This window comes from Mastigoproctus giganteus, chromosome 11 (genome assembly GCF_048544385.1).
Source record: "Mastigoproctus giganteus isolate SK-2022 chromosome 11, ASM4854438v1, whole genome shotgun sequence".
In the NCBI taxonomy this organism is placed as follows: domain Eukaryota; kingdom Metazoa; phylum Arthropoda; class Arachnida; order Uropygi; family Thelyphonidae; genus Mastigoproctus; species Mastigoproctus giganteus.
Window position 1 is genome coordinate 147,820,694 of NC_143585.1, and position 24,261 is coordinate 147,844,954.

Sequence of the window (24,261 nt, forward strand, 5' to 3'; positions counted from 1 at the left end):
TTGCAACTGTTCAGCTAAGAAGAGTTTATTAAAAGAATATACAGGGCAAGATAATTAGCAAATTCTTTAAAAAAGTTTTAAGTTTGGTAGAAAAAATTTTCTGAGAAAAAGAAAGGATTCAAAAGAGTCAGTTTAGCCAGAAGGTTTATTTAATCAATATAGTAAACTTTAAGTTGTTGTTTTTTGTTGTTGTTTTTGGTTTTTAGGAGCATTAGCAACTAAGGCCATATTGCTCCAGGATATGCGGTGGTCATTCCTTGACCTTTCCGCATCCTCCGTATTTGGTGGTGACGGGCTCGAACCCCGGTCTAATCAAGAAACGTGTGCTACGCACTGCTGCTCCTTCCCACCTGGCTACGAAGGCGCCTTAAACTTTAAGTAGATCGTATGAATCAGAGTTGTACTACTCGATATGTTCTACGTTGATAATAATATTAGTGAAATAATAAGAGGAGTTTACCTCAAAATAGTGCGTAGAACACTTCCGTATGATACCCTCCAGAAATTAAAACGGAAAAAACGGAAAAATCGACAACTTACCGGTACATTAGAGAACATATAAATAATCAATTTAACACAATTCAAATCGCTTTAAAATCAAATTAACGCAATTAAAAAAAAAAAAAAAAATCTAACGAAAATTTTCAAAACGATTTTCCTTCCTGAAGCTGGCAACGCTTTCGACCGTATGTCGTGATCACAGGAATGAAAATTACCGAATCGGATTAAACCTGATACTTAAATAGAGATTATTTGTCTTCGCGTATGCGCGTAAAGGTCAACGCATCGGAGATCAAATATGGCCGCCGAACATTAACAGAATTCTCGTGTAATTTAATTTCAACGGTTTCTGCAATTAATAGTCGCGTATAATTACGTTGAACGTTAAGTATTTTGGCTTCGTTAAATAAAAAGGTATGTTTTTCGTTAATGGCACGAAAGGCTAATTCTGACGCTGCTGAACGAGAAGCACGAACTGAGGCTTCATGTTGATTTACACGAATATTCAGAGAAAATTGCATCGAACCTTGGTAAGACGAGTCGCAATCACTGCAAGAAATGTTGTATACCAGATCATTAATTTGTGTTGCGAATGCTGAAAGAACCGAGCGATTGTTCAGCATAGTGTGTAACTTCCGTATTGGCCTAGCTACAATTTTAAATTCGGTATCTTTAAAGAATCTGTTAAGCTGTTTGTGCCACTGTTCAACATATGGGACAGAAATAAAGTATTTTTTGGTAAAGATTCAATATCGGGTACGGCCACCAAAAATGGCGGCGAGGAGAGGAAGGGGGAAAGCAGTGATTGACGGGTTGTGACTCCAAACGATGAAAAAGGAAAGGGGAAAAGGTAATTTAAAAGGAAAGGCAAATAAACTGAACAATTTAAAAAACTAACCCTTTTCTCGACCGCAGGTAATACAGCACAACGTAAAATTCGACCGGGAATTGCAAAAAAGACACACACAACTAACACTGCGCGGCACAAGGTGACACGCACTGCGTGTCAGTTGTGATCGTCTGACGTCATTGACTCCGCCCACTGGGTGGAGCCGGCTGCCTTCTTTCACTTCGTTTTCATTGGCTGTACCCGATACTGAATCTCGACCAAATTAAATTAAATTAAATTCTCGACCGATTGAATAATAATGATTATTCAATCAAAGCAATTGGTGGTTTCTCATCATTTGTGGCATACAAATGATGAGAAACCACCAAAAATGATGAAAAAAAAAAATGGCATACAGCATTTTTTTTTTTTCTTCCTAAAACTTCTAACAAAACTCATGGCAAATAGCGATCTTCTTTATTTCATTTCTCAATTTTGAAATCACTTGAAATTTTTCTTTCACAGTTAAAACTCGGCTTTCAGTAGACTCACTGCACCATGCTAACAAAGAACATTTGGCTGCTTACTCTTTATTGGTTGCATGGGATACAGATTTCACCACAGAGCCATAAAATTATTTAGCATGCTCCACCCATTACAGTAAAGTATAATAAAGTTGTTTCAGAATTCAGGAATCTATTTAGGCTAGTTGTCATTGATTAATGGCATGAGGTAATTTTTCAGAAAGTTATAGGGTTGTCTGTTGTAGCTGGCAAGTGAGATTAGCACTCAATTGATAACTAGCAATGGAAGTTCTTATATGAAGCAATAAGGTAACCCATTGCATATATTTTTAAATTGTTGTGCTTGTAAGCGACACTGACTTTACTTTCATCCATTTATTTTTACCAGGGAAAGACAAAAGTAGTATTGCAATAAAATAATATTTTATTCAGACTTGTTTGTACATACCAAATGTTCATCACTGAGGGAGTATCTGCATTTCCATTCCATTACAAAGAGAAATTTCATTGTTTCAGGTTCAGTCCAGCTGCAACTGTTTAACCCATGCTTAACATGCTCTGCTCACAGCTGATGAGAAGACACTGATTATTGCAATAAAATACAGTATTGTATTACAACATTTGATATTTTTTATTTCATAGTACAGCATTTTGCATAACATTCTAGCAACTTTAGTATGTCTTTTGAGCTTAAGATTAAATTTAGCGGACAGGCCTTATGACCTATATTAGTTTGTTAAAGTGAAGTACCGGTACCCCGAATATTTTTTTCTGATATTGAATGAAATCTTTATTTAATTTTAATGGTGAAATATATTGATAAACATTAGCTGCTTTGTTTTTGTCCATTTGAACTTTGTAAATCACTGAAATGATAGTATTAGCGTGTATGTTGTTCACAAAACTTATATTGCTTTATAAATTAGATAGTATGAATCAGAACTGTAATACTCAATACGTTCTACGTTGATATTAATATTTGTAAAATAATAAGAGGAGTTTACTTCAATATAGTACGTAGAACACTTCCGTATGATACTCTCCAGAAATTAAAACGAAAACTTACATTAGAGTAAAAAATTAGTTATTAATAATGGTTATTAACCATTATTAATAACTAATTTAACACAATTAAAAATCAATTTAACGCTATTAAAAAGAATCTAACGAAAATATCCAAAACGATTATCCTTCCTAAAGCTGGCAACGCTTTTCGATCATATGTTGTGATCACAGGAAAGAAAATTACCGAATAGGGTTGAACCTGAAATTTAAATAGTGATTATTTGTCTTCGCACATGTGTGTAAAGGTCCACGCATCGGAGATCAAATATGGCTGCCGAACATTAACAGAATTCTTGTGTAATTTAATTTCTATGGTTTCTGCAATTAATAGTCATGTATAATTACATTGAACATTAAGTATTTTGGCCTCGTTAAATAAAAAAGTATGTTTTTCTTAAATGGCATGAAAGGCTAATTGTGACGCTGCTGAACGAGAAGCATGAACAGAGGCTTCATGTTGATTTACACGAATATTCAGAGAAAATCGCATCGAACCTTGGTATGACGAGTCGCAATCACCGAAAGAAATGTTGTATACCAGATCATTAATTTGTGTTGTGAACGCGGAAAGAACCGAGCAATTGTTCAGTATAGTGTGTAATTTCCGTATTGGTCTGGCCACAATTTTAAATTCGGTATCTTTAAAGAATCTATTAAGCTGTTTGTGCCACTGTTCAACATATGGGACAGAAATAAAGTATTTTTTGATAGTGTAGTATTTTGTATCCTGTCCTTAGCCCTGTACCCTAATTCGGTTTATTGTGGCAAGGGGATAACCCCCTGTTTAAGAACCTGCTAGTTAATATTAGTATTTCTGAACCCAAAGCAGATTCTGTCGTTGAATATTTATAGGCATTTAGAAATTGATTAAAGATAATCGATCTTTTGTAGGTGAACGGGTGATAGCTATTATAATGTAGAAGCATGCCGGTGTTTGTAGGTTTTCGATAGATGCTAAATTGGATTTTATTCAAGTCCCGAGTAAGCGTGAAATTTATAAAGTTCAGTGACTTTGTATCCATATCTCCCCTTTCCAATGTAAATCTGAGTCTAAAATGAATATTATTAAGCGAATGTAAAATGTCTTGGATAGTACTATTATCAATAATAACTAGAACATCGTCTAAATACCTCCCATAGTATGTGATACGGGTTCGAAAAGGTGTCAAATGTATATGCCCAATCGTCGAGAGATAGATCTCTGACTTTGAGCCTGAGCGGCTTTATTAAACAGTTAGTTGGCCTCAACCAACTGTTTAATAAAGTGAAAAATTTCCTTAATGCTATATACATGTGTGGCTAAGGATGAGGCGCCTCCGTAGCCAGGTGGGCAGGAGCAGCAGTGCGTAGCACACGCTTCTTGATTAGACCGGGGTTCGAGCCCGTGACCACCAAACACGGAGGATGCGGAAAGGTCAGGGAATGACCATCGCATATCCCCGGAGCAATATGGCCTTAGTTGCTAATGCTCATAAAAACCAAAACAAAAAAACAGCTAAGGATGAAAATGCCGAGTTTCTGTAGGAAACAATAGGTCGAATAGGAAATCCAGTCTTGTGTAATTTTATCTGACTGAAAAGTGCAGGAATATTGTATGTTCTGGCCTTCAATTCCTTTAACTGGGCCATAGTAATGTAGTCGTTTTTTCGATACGTGGTTAACGTTTTATTGTATTGATTGACCAAATTGGTAAACAGTGCAGGGTCTACTTCAAGATAAGTGGAGGTATCTGAAACAACTGAATCTAACTTATTAATATAATCGGGTTTATCTAGTATTACCACTATTTTATCTGCCCTCTGTATAATAATGTCCTTATTTCCCCGAAGTTCTCGTAAAGCTGAACTGTCATGTGCATTCAATTTAGGAAGTCGTGTTTCTTTTATGTTATTCACTACTTGGTTAACTTGTTGAATAAATAAATATTTTTGTGGGACATTACGAAGTCCAAATTCAATATCAATTACGCATTGTTTTTTATGTAATTTTCGAGGTGATAAATTATAATTTAATCCTTTGGATAAAAGTGAAATCTGAGCCTGCGATAGCGTACACGAGGAAAGATTTGTAACCTGTGTCAGTTCGCTGAATACTGGGTGAAGGGGTGTTCATGACTTAGCTGACGTATTCTGTGGGGGGTTGTCACCCAACTCGTATGTACTTAGTCGCAAGCCCACGACAATGTGTTAGAATTCTTTTTTTTTTTTTTTTTTTTTGGCTGATGCTGCATAAGCTCCTACACTTGCTTTCTTGCATCATGTGCCACTACTACTACTACTACTACTAATTCGCATGAACATGTCTTGACCTATCCGATAATGTTTGTAAAAAATCTATATCACCTTTCGAGACAAGGTGTATAAACAAATTTTTGGATTACCAATGGGTTTGAGCCTGAGCGGCTTAATGTCAGATCTATCTCTCAATGATTGAGCATATACATTTGACACCTTTTTGACCCCGTACACATACTATGGGAGGTATTTAGATGATGTTCTAGTTATTAATGATAGTAGTACTATCCAAGCCATTTTACATTCGTTTAATAATCATATTCAGTCTAGACTCAATTTATAAATTTCACGCTTACTCGGGACTCGAATAAAATCCAATTTAGCATCTATCGAAAACCTACAAACACCGGTATGCTTCTACATTCGTATTAGCAATGGCCACATGGTGCAAGGAAGCCTATAGCTTATGCTGCACCAGCAAAAAAAAAAAAATAAAATAAATAAATAAATACATAACAAAAAAATAAAATAATAATAAGAAAAAAATTTTTTAAAAATAATAATTAATAAATAAGAGAAAGGGTCAACCTCCTCCCGTAGGTAATTATCCAGCTGACCATTGAATTTCCCCAAACTGTCAGCCTCTAACACTCATGTAGGTAACTTATTCCAGTAATTTATAACTCATTGGCTAAAATAAAACTTCTTGCAATCCAGTCTAAACATCTCCCCCGTAACTTGAAATTATGGCCCTTAGACGAGAATCATTTATAACCATGAAAATATTGTTTTATTCATTTTGCTTATGCCTCTCAGAGCCTTAAACACCTCAATCAAGTCTCCTGTAAGGTGCCTATTTTCCAAGCTATGCAACCCATGTATTCGAAGGCTTTCCTCATATGGATGACCTTTTGCCGATCTCACCAGGCGAGTTACCCGTCTCTGGACCTTTCAAGAAGAACAATGTCTTTCTTTAGGTGCGGTCTCCATACCTGAACACAGTATTCCAAGTGTGATCTAACGATAGCCTTATAGAATGGGATTGTGACATCATTATCTCTACTAGCGATAGCTATCACCTGTTCACCTACAAAAGATCGATTATCTTTAATCAATTTCTAAATGCCTATAAATATTCAATGACGGAATCTGCTTTGGGCTCAGAAATACAAATATTAACTAGCAGGTTCTTAAACAGGAGTTATCCCCTTGCTACAATAAACCGAATTAGGGTACAGGGCTAAGGATGGGATACAAAATACTACACCAACCAACAATAGTAATATCAAAAAATACTTTATTTCTGTCCCTTATGTTGAACAGTGGCACAAACAGCTTAATAGATTCTTTAAAGATACCGAATTTAAAATTGTGGCCAGGCCAATACGGAAATTACACACTATACTGAACAATCGCTCGGTTCTTTCCGTGTTTGCAACATAAATTAATGATCTGGTATACAACATTTCTTGCGGTGATTGCGACTCGTCTTACCAAGGTTTGATGTGATTTTCTCTGAATATTCGTGTAAATCAACATGAAGCCTCTGTTTGTGCTTCTCATTCAGCACCATCAGAATTAGCCTTTCATGCCATTAACGAAAAACATACTTTTTTATTTAACGAGGCCAAAATACTTAATGTTCAAGGTAATTATATGTGACTATTAATTGCAGAAACTGTAGAAATTAAATTCCACGAGAATTCTGTTAATGTTCGGCGGGCATATTTGATCTCCGATGCGTGGAGCTTTACGTGCATGCGCAAAGACAAATAATCACTATTTAAATTTCAGGTTCAACCCTATTCGGTAATTTTCATTCCTGTGATCACGACATACGATCGAAAAGCGTTGCCAGCTTCAGGAAGGATAATCGTTTTGAATATTTTCGTTAGATTCTTTTTAATTGCGTTAAATTGATTTTTAATTGTGTTAAATTGGTTTTTAATTATTTATTTTTTTACTATAATGTAAGTTTTGGTTTTTATTTCTGGAGAGTATCATACGGAAGTGTTCTACGTTGAGGTAAACTCCTCTTATTATATTGAGGTGAACTCCTCTTATTATTTTACAAATTGCTTTATAAAGGAATTGATTCTTTTATCTCATATCAATAACAAATATTTTCCCCCAATATTGTATCATTTTGATTTATTGATATCAGTCGAGGTCTATATTTAATTTTAATGGCACATATAGCAAAAGCCAACTATATTTGTGTCATTATTTGTGTTGTTACCAGCAGTAGATTTTTAATCTGTTTGCCTTTTGTGAAACACACTTCTGTGTGTTTGGAATTGTATTTATGTCTCTTTTGGAATTATATTCATGTCTCTTAGATGTCATAAAAGAGTCCTTTGGCTTTTTAAGGTACTGGCTAAACCGTGTGTTTATAGAATACTTCACTGCAGCCTTCACAGCTTAAGAAATAAGATGCAACAAATGTGTGAAACTTCTTCAGGACTACATTAAATTATGACAAGTTTTTTCTTATATCATATGTCATGTCTGTTGGATAAATTAGGAGGCCTTATAACTTGAAATCACTTCAAATTACCTCACATATTAACAATGTCAGCTGGAACCATTTCATGTAAATCTGTATATAACAAAAATGTATATAACTACTAGACAGCTGCACCCAAATTAATTTCATATACAAAACTGACTTCAAACAAAGATTTATTCATGCTTTTACATAACTCATTCTTTTCATAAAACCAGCAAATGAATATATATATATTCTTAAAAAAACAATTTATATATATATATTTTATACTTCTGATCTTATGATGTTTTCTGTGAATTATTAAAACATAACTTTCCAAAGTTTTTGGAGGTTCACTTACATGATTATTGGGAATATTTTAAATAATGACTCATATAGAAAACAGTAATTTAAAAGGTTGTATTTACATTATATCTTAGCATCATTCTAATATTTTCATTTTGTGCAATTTCTGAACATTTTGTTGTAATGCTGGTCTTATAAAATGTCATGAAGTTCAAATACATGCACTCTAATAGTTAAGGATATGCTACTTGTGTGTGTGTAAAGTTTTTTTGAATATAAGTCATACTGTACAGCAAAAAAGGGCACTTGTTATCCATTTGAGATCCTGTCCACTGGAGATCATAAATAATGATGGTTGCAGACTTTCTTCAAAGTTCCACTTATAAATATGACTAATATATTACATGAATCCTTCCATATAGCTAGTATCTAGATGTTGTATAAGAGTACGAATAAAAGCCATTTCCTTTCTTGTATTTTCAAACATAATCCTTGGATCCTCTGCCATACAGCGCAAACAGTTAGGAGCCATTACCATTGCCAAATTGTTAGCATCCATTTTAGTTACAGAACAGTTTTCTTCAGCTGCAAAAACCTGAACAAAAATCCTTATTGACTAATAATAGAAATATCATTATTACTGTTTAAATATTTAATTTCCATTTACAAAAAACTGCACACTTATTTTAATAAAAGTAAAAAGAAAATAAGAAACATTAATAGGCTTGCATTTGAAATACTGTGTAAATTAACGAGATCAGAGGGACTGATGAATTGTGTTCTTTATAATCACTACAGTAGGTATACATTATTGCATACAGTAATGTACACATCTTTACAAAATATAAAATAAAGGCCTCTTTTGATTACATTATTAACAACTTATTCAATATTAACAATACATTATTAAAAGTACTTTAAAATCATTTTAATACAGTACATTTTTTAAGTCTGAATGCCATAATTGTATTTTCACAACTTAAATAAGTCTTTTAATTTGTTTGTTTCAAATTTATTTTCAGGTGAAGTTTACAAATTTTATTTTATTAAGGTAAACCAATAACATTGATACAGAGGAAATTCTGGATCGATGTTATTGGTTTTGTAAAACAATGAAACGATGTAAAACAATTTAAAAAAAATGTTTTTATAGCAGATTGTGCCTCTACTGAATACCACCTCTTCATCTTTGATAACTTCTGATTGTTTAAAGGTAGTGATAATCTCATTTGTCAGGGGTTCTCTGTTGCCATGACTTTATTGTCCACATTTGTGCGGTTGTCAATTTGTAACACATCCCTTAACTAAGCTATATATCTCCTCAACCACACTGACAATGGAATATCATCACTATTTTCTTCAGTTTCTTCTTCATGAGCTTTCAAGCAATTTAGTCCCGATTTTTTAAAATGTTTTTGATGGTCTGATTTCATGCTTCATTCATATACTGGATACCATCAAGAATAGGCTTTTGATATGTCTCTTTCTTTTCAACTAAGAAATTTTTTGGCTTTAAGTTTTACTAATTGGAATTAAAATTTCTTTATACTGTAATTAAAAATAGCAAGAGCTTAAAATGCTGAAAGCTAAGACAGAAAATATGCACTTTACTCAAAGCTTAAATAAAACCAGCACTCACCTCACGATCCATTTAGTTGCATGAATTATATAAAAAAAGGGGTATGAGAAGATCTCAGATTAAAAATTAAAAACTAGGATCATAAGTTAAAAATCTTGGGTTAAAAATTAAAATTAAGGCTCAGAGGAGGAAGGGGTGCACCGCTTCATCCTCTAGTTGTCAGTTTTAAAACGTAAAACTGTAAAGTTATGTTTATGAGAATAAGGCCAATAGTCGTGAACAATGGACTTTCGTTAAAAACATCTTCAGTTGGCACTAAGGAAATGAAGGATAGAGAACTGGCGTGAACTTTGTAAGTACCCAAAATGTTTTGCTGAACACGTGGTATTTTAATGCGTGCGAGATTCCAAACTGGGGAAAGGGAAGCCGGAAGTTTGGTGTTGAGGATGTCAAGGTTAGTGTTAAGCCAGCACCATTTTATTATGAGTTTCGTATTGAAGGAGATTGTAGCTTGAATTTAATTTAATAATGGTAATTGCAGCATCAATTGAGGGGTTATGTTTGTGAGGATGCACGTGTTGAGAGAGCTCGGTGTTTCCTTTACGTGTTCGGAAACTATTAAGGTGGTAGTATGCGTGTGTATTTGCAGTAGTGGATGATCCAAATTTGTTATTGGTGCTCCCGATGTAACACACATTGTAGTCTGACTCACAGAGTATCTTACTTCTCTGTGGTTGCTTCTGTCTTGAGTTCTAGTGTTCGTTGAACGTAGAAATTTTGTTTTACGTAAAACGTAGAACTGTAAAATTTTTTTTTTTTACTATTATAGTTATAATTATTTGTGTATTTGTTTTTATATTATTATAATTATCTGCTGTCATGCACAGAAATAAGTGTTTCGTATACAATAAATGTGGACTGCGATTGTACTAATTTCCGAAAGATCATTTAAGGTAATTTATCGGAATCCATAGAACCAGGAAATGTTTAATGAAATGTAAAAAAAAAAAACAAAAACAAAAAACTGAATAGCTAATTAACAACACGTGGTTGCTACTTTCTACTTTCTTTTGAGTTCTAGTGTTCGTTGAACTTAGCAATTTTGTTTTACATAGCTTTTTTTTACTATTATAATTATTTGTGCTTTTGTTTTAACTATTATTATAATTATCTGCTGACATCATGCACAGAAATAAGTGTTTCATGTGCGATAAATCTGGGGTTCGATTGTACCGATTTCTGAAAGAACATTTAAGGTAATTTATCAGAATTGATAGAACCTGGAAATGTTTACTGAAATGTTTAAAAAAAATACTGAATAGATAATTAATAACTAATTCATAACTTATTACATTAATTTATATGAACAGTGTATTGATATTAATAGAAGTAATAGTTTATGAAATAATTAAATTATTCCACAAAAAACTTACTATTTCTGAAATCAAGTCAAGTCAGTCAGAGTCTCACTGACAACGTGAAAGAGTTATAATCGCCCAGGTACTGTAAGGATATGGATATTTATGATGAAAATGTATTGGTATATGTCTCAGGTTACCTAGCTAGAAATATTTTAAAGAGAAATAATTGTGAAACATGTAAAGATTTGCTATTAGGCCTGAAAGATCGTGATATGGACAAATTGTCGGTGTATTAAAGATGTTAATGTGAGAGGAGAGAGAGAGTATGGATTAAAATGGCCATCAAAGGAATTGTTGAATACAATAAGAAGTGTATCAGGTATTTTGCTTTTCTGAAGTCTATTTGGTATTTCATAAGGAAAAAGTTCTACAAAAACGTTTTGCTAAAACAAGTTTTATTGGCTTAGATTGGTTTGGGAACCATGAGTACCAAGCACATGCGCAAAAAGTGCTTATTCAGTCTATCTTGTAAATTATGGAAAAACAAAAAGTGAAAAATATGAATTTGGCTTGCCTGTCCAGTCAAGCATGAAACTCCCTTCAAAAACTATTGAAATATGTAACTGGGAAATGTTAAGCATGTGCTGTGAAAGATAGAGGGGAAAATTGTGTCACGATTTCTCTTTTTTTAGAGATCACTTGTATCAAAGCAATATTAATTGATCAATACTGGATTAACTGACCATTCTGAACTACATATACCTTAATGATAAATAACATATAGCTCCATAATTCGGTTTGAATTCTATTATCTGACGAATTACACACTGCTGAAGTATTTGCCAAACGTTTGTCAAGGATTGAGACTATTGATACGGAGCCTTTGGTTTCATTTCCTGGTTGAGATCTGTTGATTGATGACGATGACCCAAACTCAACATTGAAGAATATGAAAAATGACAATACAAAAGACTCAGATGACTCACCAAACGTATTTTGGAAAAAGTCTGTCACTACTCTTAATCCTATCATGCTTTTATATTTGCAACTTATCTCTGAGACAGGTCAACATACTTCTGGTATTCAAAAAAGGTGACAAGTGGTCTGTATAAGATTTCAGACCACTCCCCAGCAAAAAAAAGCCTTTCTAAACTATTTTACACAGTAGTGCATAAACAACTCTTCAATTTTTTCCAGCCAACAAAATCAACATGGTTTTGGTCATGAAAAGTCAGCACGTGTAAGTTTTCTCTGGGAGTCCTACTGCTGTTATCTAGGGTCACATTGCTGTTGTGGCTAAGAAGCTGTATAATAATACAATGTTTCAACAGTGTCATCATCTAATAAGTGAAGCCTGAACCATTTATCCAACTCTGTGTATATATATGTGTGTTCTCAATCAAGTGAAGTCACAGGTATTTGCCTGAGTTAAAAAAAATCCGTTCTTTATAATCAAGTCTTTAATGCCTTAAAATATTGCCATTCGCAAGATTTGGCTTTTGAGTTAAAATACCTCACGGAAAAGTTTACAGCTAGGAAATTATTACTACTAGCCACGTAGTAATAATTTACTAGCTGTAAAAATATCCACTTAAATTAATTCAACAAACTATTCTAGCAGTCCAGGATAAAATTCATAACCCTAACAATCTTGTTATAAAAAAGCCTAACATTTCAAACACTTGTGTTGTCTTCCCTTACCATTGTCAAATTGCCAGACGTTTACGTCGTCTTTGCTAACACAGATGTTTCCTTAATTTTCTCCACTTATAAAAAATTAGGAATTCCCTTTAATAAATATAAAGAAACCCAAGTATACGAAACGGGATATATTAATAATATACTTTATCTAGTCAATTGCCAGTCAGACTGCAATGTGTGTTACATCGGGAGCACCGCTAACAAATTTGGATCATCCACTACTGCAAATACATGTGCATACTACCACGTTAATAGTTCTGAACACGTCAAGGAAACACCAAACTCTCTCAATACATGCACACTCACAAACATAACCCCTCAATTGATGCTGCAATTACCATTATTAAATTAAATTCAAGCTACAATACGAAACTCTCATAATAGAATGGTGCTGGCTTAACACCAAACTTCTGGCTTCCCTTTCCCCAATTTAAAATCTCACGCGGATTAAAATACCACGTGTTCAGCAAAATATCCGGGTACTTAAAGTTCATGCTAATTCTCTATCCTTCATTTCCTCAGTGCCAACTGAAGATGTTTTTAATGAAAGTCCATCGTTCACGACTATTGGCATTATTCTCATTTAAACATAACTTTATTCTTGATTGTATTTACTGTAAACCCCTGGCTTGTAGCTGTGAAGGGTATTGTGTACGGAGTGTGCCTTTTGTATGCAATAGAGTTCTTCTTCTTTACAGTTTTACGTTTTAAAACTGACAACTAGAGGATGATGCGGTGCACCCCTTCCTCCTCTGAGCTTAATTTTAATTTTTAACCCAAGATTTTTAACATGATTCTAGTTTTTAATTTTTAATCTAAGACGTTCTCATACCCCCTTTTTTATATAAATCAACGAACTAAATGGATCATGAGGTGAGTGCCGGTTTTGTTTAAGCTCTGACTAAAGTGCATAATTTCTTTATACTTAAACCAATTAAGAAGAGCCTCCTCCACATCATTTTTATCACAGCTACACAAATTTTTCTCTACCTTTTTTTTTTTGTCAATGATTGTTGGTGCTCACCCAGGCTACAACAACTAAACACAAAAGTTTCAACGAGTGGATATTCCTATTGCTAGCATCGTACCTACTTGTATCAGGACCATGAAGTGGTACATGGGGATCAGTGTGCATGGTTGGTTTTGTTACTCCCTTCTTTTGTTACCACTGTGCTGCTATAAACATTTAAGAAATATTTTGGGAGTCCTAGATTTTTTTGATTTTTTGCATCCAGTGACCCTCATTTTGCACATTCCAGACTTACACTGAGTGATCACTGGATTATGACTACCTACCTAATAATTTGTTGGGCCACCATTTGCATGGATAACAGCTGCTATTCACCTAGGCATTTACTAAGCCAGCCACTGAGGGAGGGGGGGCAAGCCAGCCTCAATAGGTGCCGGTCCCAAGCCCAGATAAAATGGTGAGGGTTGGCGTCAGGAAGGGCATCCGGCCGTAAAAAAACTATGCCCAAAACAAAAGAGAATGACGGAAAATAGATGTGGAATGGCTAGGGCGTACCCCATAAGTGACGCACAGTCACGTCACCCGGAAACTGTGAGAAAAGGGGCAGGGCTACCGAACAAAGGACGGGTTCGGTTAAAGAAATTAGTCCAGCTAGAAAAGAAGAAGAGGATGAAAAGTGTTAGAACAGAAACATTGGGACGATGAATGGAAAGAGTAGAGAGATTGTAGATCTGATGCAAAGAAGAAGAGTGAAGATCCTATGCCTACAAGAGACAAGGTGGAAGGGAAATAAAGCAAAAGAGCTCAGTGAAGAGTACAAGTTGTTCTTTAGAGGAGCGGATGAGAGAGAAAGAAATGGACTAGGTATTGTAGTTGATAAGGAGCTAAAAGATGGAGTGTGCGAGGTTAACAGAAGGAGTGATAGGATTATGTTTTTTTTGCTGACTCCATATAAATGTGGGAAGAAGGCGAAGATAAAGAAGAATTCACCTAGGCATTTATTCCCCAATATGTCTGAAAAAGTCCATATGCCTGCAAGGCTGTCAGAACAGATGATGGTTGTGAGTCCATTGCCTCACTTCCAGTTGCAAAACATTCCACAGGTGTTCAGTTGGATTGAGGTCATGTGAATTTGGACACCAGCTAAGATGGGGATATCTTCACTTGAATTCGTGCACAGTGCTGGCCCAATGACATGGTGCATTATCATCTTGGGACATCCCGTTTCTATCTGGGAAACAAATTTAACATGGTAGGATGCACATGGTCTCATAAGGGGTATACTAGACAAGAGGTTGAAGCGTGAACGTAAGCTGGCATTGTGAACGCCTCCAAAACAGCAAATTACACGTAGCACTCCTAACGTCAGATCGTTTCAAACTATTGTTTGTTATTTGGTTTTTAGGAGCATTAGCAACTAAGGCCATATTGCTCTGGAATATACAGTGGTCATTCCCTGACCTTTCTGCATCCTCCGTATTAGGTGGTGACGGGCTCGAACCCCAGTCTAATCAAGAAGCATGTGCTATGCACTGCTGTTCCTTCCCACCTGGCTACGGAGGCGCCTCGTTTCAAACTAGATGGGGTGCTTCTAACATTTCATTGGATATCACCAGGGGCTCACTTTTTCTATTCTTAGTTTCAAGATGGATGTTGTTCAAGTTGGATGTATTGCATATTTATGTATAGTGTTGATTACAAGGAGAAAGAGAAAACAATGATGGTGTGGATTCATCCAACAAATTCAAATGGATTTAAAAAAAAAATTATTATGTTTAAAACACACAGGAAGTCTACTGAGAATTTTCTGTTTATTTTACAGAATGTCGATACAGAGTTTTGATGAACTTCTAATGTTAATTAGTGAAAAAAACTCAAAATTTGATACTGTGATGCAGAAATCAATACCGATGTTTGCATCTATGCTTTATGCGATGTACCGACAGGCCAACTCCCAATAACTGAAATATTTCTGAAATGTTGTTTTCTTTGTTTGTAAAATTATTTTAGTTCTACCCGCTATTGTATTAGGAGATTAAGGTATTTGTAAGACTTGGTGTCTTGCAGAATTACTTTCGGTAACATAAAGGGTAACTTTGTTTGTTTTACTGCACGAGACTTCTCAGAATAAAACACCTGTGTTACTGTCTTCCCACCACTTGACATTATTTCCAGATGGAATATTGATGAGTACTTTCCATCCTTTTGAAGCAGGAAACATTCTCTACTACCCAAACAGTAACGGATTACTTTTCGTTCAATAAAGGATTAGTGTTGTTTGAATTTACGAATGTTCATGCGAAGACAGCAGTTTTCGAAGTTTGTAACACAGCGATCAATAGAAATATTTTCTTGAAATTTCGTTAGAAGATTGAATATACATCCAGAAAAAGTGCTGTACTGATATTGATCCCTAAAAACAATTACAATAAAGCAAACTTTTTTTTATCAGATGTGCATTGCAGTGTTATCAGTTTTACACCAGTTTTTTCCATTTTACACATTGAAGAAGGGGAAGTATGATCTTTTCGTTTTTAAAAACAATCCATTGCAATTCTTTCAGTCATGTTTTTTATGCCAAGAAACAGTTGCGTGCATTATTTTATTTTTTTCTGTATCACGCTGGCAATGACTCTGTACTTCGCAGCTTACTGCGTGCTTTCATTGCTTTCACAATACTTTACAAAAAAGAAAAACACAAAGTTATGTTTTAAACAAAAGGTTTTCAAAATTCATTTTGGAAGAAGAAGACAGAGACCGCATGTGATTCTTTTTTGTTAACTCCAACATTAGTTATACTGTTGCAGTATATATTCTTCAGCAATTTTCCGATTATTGTTTTCATCTTATTTAATAATAATAAGGTTCTTCATAAACTTAAATTATGTACATTCGTGATTCCATACACAGATAACCCGGAATCTACAAATAAATTGTCTCTTGTCTCTGCAAGTGAACAAACTTGGATTTCGTTAACTAATGAAACAGTACTAAAATAGAAGTAATATTTACAATAAATATAAGGTTCACAACTGAGCTTTCTGATTCTTCTCATCATTACACAGTTCATCCCAGTTTGGAAACATTTCTTTTCCAATTTCAACGCAACACTTAGCCTTTATTTCTTTGCTGGAGTAGTCTTTTAATGACGTGTTGTACAAGGGAGGCCTCCTTTCCATCTCACAAATAAACTCTTCTATGTCAAACATCGTTTCCCAAAGTATAATAAACAAACCAATTAAGGCCAACCACCCCATGCACAGGGAGAATGTCTCATCAGGCTATGCAAATGCCAAGGCGTGCGCGTCCGAAGGCGTTGGCAGGTGTTTTATGCCAGCTTACGTCATCCTACGTGATGTTCGATGTGCCCATCTAGTTTGCCTGCCTTTACCCTCTGCTTCCTGTAAAACTAAGTGTAGGAAGGCATTGCCGATACTGCGTTTCAAGCACTTGTCAAGTATAGCCCAAAGAGTCTGCTGGCAGACCTTACCAATGAAACATTGGTCCATATGCCAGAGGTCCTAGTTCTTGCAAGAAAAATATGCCCCACATAGGTGCTGGCAGCATGGTGCCAGTGCACTACCTTTGGATGTTGAAGTAATACGCAATTTTTAATATTTTCATTAATTTATTAAAACAATACAAATTCTACAAAAAAACACAGCTAAAATATTAATTGAAATAATTTGTCAAAACAAGAACAAAATTAAAATAACTCTTGCAAAACAGAATTAGACTCTGTTAATTTTCCTCATTATCTTTAAATAAAATTTGCAATCTTTTCGACTTCTCTGCGAATATAGCTTGATATAAGGTGTAAGGTATGTTAGGCTCCTGGGATTTCTCCCATCTCCATGGATGTACATTGTATCGGACCAGAGATCTGAAGGTGTGTGTGTGTGGGGGAGAGGTCATGTGCTGTATATTTTGTTGTGCCCTTTGTTCATCCAGTCTATTAACTGCCAAGCCCCTATTGGGACCCAAAGTTACCACACTGTGCCACGAGGAGGCTGACCGGTACGGTGTACCACTGATGTTAGAGTACTCTGGCAGGTCCTGCCACCTACTTTCCTGAGATTTCAGTGGCTAGGACTAGATTTGGGAATGAGATGATTGCTGTTTCTTGAGCAGCGGTTGTAATTTTAAGAGTGTAGGGTTGTTCACTGATAACTTGTTCTAGGGCCAAATAGGTCGGGCAATAATTTTGATGTGTTTAGATTTAGACCTGTGGGGCATATATATATATATATATATATATATATAAAAAAAAAAAACGCCATTGTGTAAGAGAAAAGTAAGGGGGGAGGCAGAAGACGAGAGTAGGAAACAGAAAGAAGGGGCCGACAGGGAAGATGGCCCCTGCTGACAGTGTGGCATGTCCAGTACCTCACCAGAGGGAAGAGTGGGGGGGGGGGGGGTGAAAAACTACCCAAAAAAAAAAAAAGAGAGAGAGAGAGAAAGGAAAGAAAAGAGAGACCCCCACAAGTGCAGGGTAGGTACGGCCAGCATGACTAGTCAGTAGGAGCCGACAACTTGGTGGAAATCCAGCAGCATGAGTGCTGCTATGGTGGATGGGTCATTTTTGGGAAGGTCTAGTCCAGGTGTCATCATTGCGACTCCATTCAGTGAGTCTGTGTTCCATCCAGACTGAAGGCTGATCCAGTAGTCCATGATAATGAATAGTTGGGAGATCAAAACCGGGAGTCCAAGATAGGATGGTCAAGCCCAGGGAATGATGTTAGGTCTTCTTGATGAGATGTGTCACGTCCGGTAGGGAGAAGTTGGTCCAGGAGTCAATGATGAGGAATTTGGCAAGGTATGTGAGGACCCTGTCTTTGATTGCACCGCTGGTGTTGTCTCAACCAAGTGGGGAGACCAGTTGACTACTCAAGATGTGAGGGGTCAAGTTGGGTTCCTTACTCCGGATGGTTTGTGCGTCAAGTCTTGCATAAGTTGGTCCAAGGCGTTAGCATCCATGGCTCAGCGATGCATAGCAACAATTGGCAGCCATGGTTGTTTTGACCTATTCATTCGGATACTATGGTGGTGGTAGCGTGTTTTGCCTGGTGAATAGGTCCATTGCAAATTGAGTGAGGGCTCGGTAAGTTTCTTCATTCTGTAGGGTGAGGTGTTCTTAGTCTTGGTAGTTGAAGTGTAGTTTCGTTATTAGGATCTTCCTTAAGTCCTCGTATATTTCACAGCTGTGGGTAGGGTGCTCCCACATCTGATCCCCTCCACAATGGCAATGGGGTGAGTCTGTAATTCCGAAGTCATGTAGATTTTTCTGGAAGGAGCCATGTCCAGTGAGGAGGCAGGTAGCATAGAGTCCCGGTGCAAACCAGCAATGTGTAAGAGGGGGGGGGAAGAGGCCCTGACGTTCGGGAGGAATCTTTTGGTAACAGCACCTTTAGTTGAGGTCTGCCATCTTTCTTGCCAGGTGTCTGTTAGATGTTCATTAAGTCTCTTCTTTTCAGTGTTTCTATTATTTGCTGGGTCAGTGGTGAAACCGGTGCAGGTAACTGCTCTTCCTTTGGCCAATTGGTAGAGCAACCCATGACGAACAATCTCCAGATCCAGGGAAAGGTATCCAGTGAGGACCTGGAGTGCATGGGTGCTGACAGGGTGACAGGCACATGAGGACAGAAGGAGAAGAGAGTGCTGGATAGTTCCTAGGCATGATCTGTTTACAACTCTATTGGTCTTCTTGTACCAGACTCCAGAGGCATAGGAAATAACCGGGATGAAAACTGCCTTATAGAAGAGGGAGAGCATTCTCTTCTTCAAGTCCCAGTCATTCCGGGCAACTCTTGAGACTTGGGCAGTATACTTCCTGATCTTAATCCTGAGTTGGTCTCGATAATGCATGAGGGAAAGGTTTTGTCTAAGATCAAACCAAGATATTTAAGCTCTGTTTTTAGTTTGACTGTAACACTGTTGACCTTCTCAGATCAAGGGTACCTTTTAGTATGATCAAATTGGTTTTCTCCAGGGAGATCTTTAGGTTATGCTCAGCCCAAGCTTGAACGCTACAGATGGCCTGATTGGTAGTCGCTTCCAGTTGGGCTGTTATTTGCGAAAAGAGCATGACCAGGTCATCCGCATAAGCCTCAGTCTGTACATTGTTGAATTTGGTGTTCAAGAAATCATCCAGCACTAGATTCCAGAGAAGAGGCCCCTGAAGACACTGCAGTGGGGAGTGGACACGACAACTCATCGGTCCTGGAGGTAGGTCATCATGCATCTATATAATATTTCTGGGAGTTGTGCCCTTTGGAGCCTGCCCAGAACACTGAGCCACCAGCAAAGTCAAAGGAGATTAGTAGAGAGATTTGAGGTTGCAGTTGGTAGCAGCTTCAATGACTGTTTCCAGTGCATGTTTGTTTTTTTTTTGGAGCATTAGCAACTAAGGCCATATTGGTCCGGGAATATGTCTCCAGACCTGTATACAGGTCTGGAGGCCTCATTTCAAGAAGGATGTAGAGATGCTGGAACGAGTACAGAGAAGGGCAACAAGATTAGTGAATGGAACAAAGGGGTGCTCTTACGAAGAAAGGCTTAAGTTTTGCAAATTACAGTGTCTGGGGACTAGGCACCAGCGAGGTGATCTGATAGAGGTGTATAAAGCCTTGAATGGTTTGAGCATGCTCAATGCTGATGGGATTCTTTCCTCACCTGAATAATCACCTGAGAGGGCATAAATTCAAACTGAGAAAAGACAGATGTAGGATAGACGTGAGGAAATTTGCCTTTAGCCAGCGGGGTTGGTTGGTGGAATAGATTTCCATCCCTTGTCGTGGAAGTTGATAGCCTAAATAAGTTTAAGGCTCAGCTGGACAGGTATTTTGAATGAACAGAGGGGTGAAGTGGAAGTGGTTATTTTTTATTTATTTATTTATTTTTATTATTATTTTTTTTTTTGGCTGATGCTGCATAAGCTTGCTTTCTTGCATCAAATGCCTCTGCTAATGCTAATATGCGGTGGTCATTCCCTGACCTTTCCGCATCCTCCGTATTTGGTGGTGACGGGCTCGAACCCCGGTCTAATCAAGAAGCGTGTGCTACGCACTGTTGCTCCTTCCCACCTGGCTATTCTATGTGAGATCATCCATTCAAGAAGTTTGCTGAAGACTGGAAGTAGTGCAATCAATGGGCCAGTAAGATTGTGGCAGATCACACGGCTTGGTTGCAGTATTTAATATAAGTCTAATGGTTGCAGTCCTCCACTGTGTGGGAAAGAATCCTTGGTGGAGACAGTAGTTTAACAGGTTAAGTATGGTAGTGGGAATAATTTCAATGGCTTTCTGGACGATTTCTGGATCGACCATGTCTCTGCCTAGAACCTTCTTGTTTCAGATTCTAGATGCAGCTAAGTTGAGCTCGGTTGGGGTGAAGAGTTCTTCAATTGCAGTTGTGCGATATGTTTCATTCTCCATGCAGAGCTGTAGCTCTTCCGTTGTGTGTGGTTCAACGGGCTGCTGGAATGTATTGTCTAGAATATTATTGACAGCGTCTTGATACGATCTAGTGTAAAGTCCATTTGGTAATTTTGTGGTTGATACGACCTCGCCTCTGGGGAGCTTGTTAGTGGTCACTTTGTACACACCTCCCCAGGGGTTGGCATTCCCTTCAGTGGTTACCAGGGCTTCCCACAAGCACCTTTTACGCTGTTTTATTGTTGTGGTGTACTAGTTCCTTGTCATTCGATATTGCTGCAGTAAAGCCTCTGTTTCTTCTGGAGGCCATGTTCTCCTTGCATATTGATAGCGTTTTCGTCAGTAAATGACTTCGCGTCTATGAGCCTGGAGTTCTGAAGACCACCAGGGGACAGCACCGGGTGTGAATCTCTTCTTTTTTGATAGCCGTGCTTGCAGCATTAGACAAGCTGTGTATTTGCACATTGATGCTGGTCTGGGCTGAGGCTGCTAGGATTGAAGCAGATGGCTGTGCTGGTAAATTCCTCCTTAAAAAGGTTCCAGTCGGACTTATTCAGGGCATATCTTCTTTGTTGGGTTCGATTGGTTGGTTGGACTAGTGACTAGTGGTCAGTATCTGTGGTCAGAGGTGGTCCAGTCCTCACGGACTATGCAGGTAGCAAGGTGCTGGGCAATGGAGCTTGAGGCTAAGGTCACATCTATGGTAGCTTCCCACAGAGTAATGGAGAAAGTTGGCAGGCAGTTAGGTTTGTTTACAATGACCAGGTTGCTGTTAGACAGGTAGTCCTCAAGATGTTGGCCATTTCTATTTCCTCTGTGATCTTGAGTTCGGCTGTGCCAGGGCGGGGACCTGCAGTTAACATCAGCCCCATAATGAGTTTTGCATTTGGCATTTGTAGCTGGATGGTCTGTAGATATCGGGTGGCAAGAAGAATATCTTTCCCCAGCTGACAGTATATCGACCAGAAGGAATCTTCATCTGCCTATTTGACCAGTTGCACAGCAACAGCCTTGGACCTCTGCACGTTATGTTATGCTATTTTCGCAGTGTGGATATTTAGGTTTGGTCTGTAACTAACCATATTCTATTTTTGATTGTTGAGTGCCTCTGACTGACTTTGAGATAAACTGGGCAACTGCTGTCACGGAGTGAATGGTTGTTTGGCACCTTTAGGGCCTTGCAATTGGCACACGTGCGAGGTTGAGACTCTTTTGGGCACGTAGCATACTCATGACCCAGTGGCCACAGGTGGACTCATTTTGCCTGCATGTGTGCATGGTGTGGCCGAAATGGCACCACCTTCAGTCTGCATGGGTAGCACAGTGGTATCCTCATCGTCCTCCCCACACCGAGTGGAAAAGGCCCGGGTTCGAACCCCATCGACAATGCAAACTTTTATGGGTGTTTTTCACCTTGTGACTGAGTTTCACCTTGTGACTCAGGCGTAGATAGTAAGATTTTTTCCCCAGAAACAGGTTTTTTCGTCCAGCAAAATAAACAAATCGACTAGAGAACACACAATTTATAGTCACAATATATATGGGTATATGCAATAACTTACCAGGTGACCCTAATTAATGTAATAGAGTAGAATGCTGATTATCCAAACTGATTGGGACCATGGTTGTTTGGATAATCAAACATACATAAGAATACCCAGTTGATATGAAACAAAGTGTAATTAGGTCTGCAATTAAATTATTGTACACAAGGTTATTACTACTGCTGTATTTTGAAATATGAAGTATTAGAAAAATATAATTGATTTAGGGAATGGTTTGTAAATAATAACCGAAACGTTTTGAAGAAACAATGTATATTATGTATTACATTTATTTTGAACTTATTAAATTGTTTTACATGGTTTCAACTATAAAGCACACTTTTTTTACATAAACAGAAATAAACAAACATAAGTAATTGCACACAAATAAGAGTGTACAGTGTAAAGTGTATTCGTGTCTAACGGCACCAGGGGTTCCCCCATCTCAGCATAGTATACATTGTTGTGAAACAGGACACTGTTAAGGCCAGAAATTTAAAAGGGTATGGATATTGTATATGTGTAGTGTTGTGTATCATTGTTCTTCTGGCTGTTTAGCCATTGGGCCCACCATTGCCCACACCTTGCTTCGTGGAGGCAAAGCAGGTACCCAATAGTTTTATATTTACTCTGGCAGTTTATGTCACCTAATTTCCTGAGATTCCAGTGGCTAGGGTCTACAAAATAAATAAATAAATAAGAGTATAATGAATCTTGGGAAGGTTTATTTTTTAAATTATGTAATCTTTAATTTTTTGTTTCAACCATGCGAGCTTGCCTTTTTTTTCGTGATGCGGTCTCTCATCCTCTTTAATAGTGGTATCTCTGTAGAACTGCATTCAGACTGTTGCTCAGACCATGCCATTGCAGTTTCTAGCCAGTGAAGGCCTCTGTGCAAGTGGGCCCGCTTCTTCTTTTTTCGTCACCAGAATCACCTTGGTTAAAGTTCTTCATCCTGGACTAACACAACACTTTATTCAGTTAAAACATGGTGTCACAATGATGCTGAAGATCATCATTGGTGTACATGCACCTATTCTTACTCTTAGTTACTCTAACGCAACCCATTTATTTATTTGTTCCATGATGACTCCCAACAGTCCTTGAAATCCCCAGTACCTCGCTTTCCAGGCTGATGCTCATTCCAATAGAGGCAGTGCAAGAATCACTTTCACCAATTCCTGTGGCCACTGTTAATCTTTTAGTCTGTGTATTTGCTGCCTCAGCATCAGCAAATATTCTTGCACCCTTCCTATTTAAGTGTATCCCATCCCTGTGGAAACAATCTCTACTGTTAACAAGCAGAGACCAGGCTGAAAAAATTCTACACCATGACTTGCACAATCTCTTCAGGGCCGAATTGATTGACAAGGCTCTCATCATATACTCCCTCCTATCATGTCTGGACAGAATTGTAGAAACTTTCAAATTTAACCCTAACTCGCAAAATTTTTCCAACATTGACTTGCACTTACTAAGTCTGCAGATCTAATCTTAATGTCATTAGTGCCAACATGTATAACAATATCACCCATTGTGCCCTTAAAAGATGATATCTGCTCTTCAACGTCATCTACTTTTGCCCTTGGCAGATATACCCTGGTCCTGTTCCACCTATCCTTTTTCCTTTTTACACAATATATTTCCCGTCTCCCTGACAATATTCACCAACAATAAATAGTTCTTGTAGGACCAGCGCATTCTGCCCTGAAGATTGCCGCTGTGT

General features: G+C 37.3%; 1 protein-coding gene across 3 annotated transcripts in view; it reads right to left on the reverse strand.

The window, feature by feature from the left end:
* Window positions 1-2,323: 2,323 nt before the first annotated feature.
* The window catches only part of LOC150078508 (rho GTPase-activating protein 39-like), a 789,750-nt gene continuing 767,812 nt past the window's right edge, over window positions 2,324-24,261 (reverse strand). For 2 of the 3 annotated variants that reach the window (XM_090385234.1, XM_090385233.1), the window contains exon 17: window positions 8,088-8,542. In XM_090385234.1, coding sequence (XP_090241360.1) covers window positions 8,348-8,542 — 195 coding nt within the window. In that variant the 3' untranslated portion in view covers window positions 8,088-8,347. Of the gene's footprint in view, window positions 2,437-8,087; window positions 8,543-24,261 lie in introns of those variants that run through there. The other variant, XM_090385235.1, reaches the window with a different exon arrangement.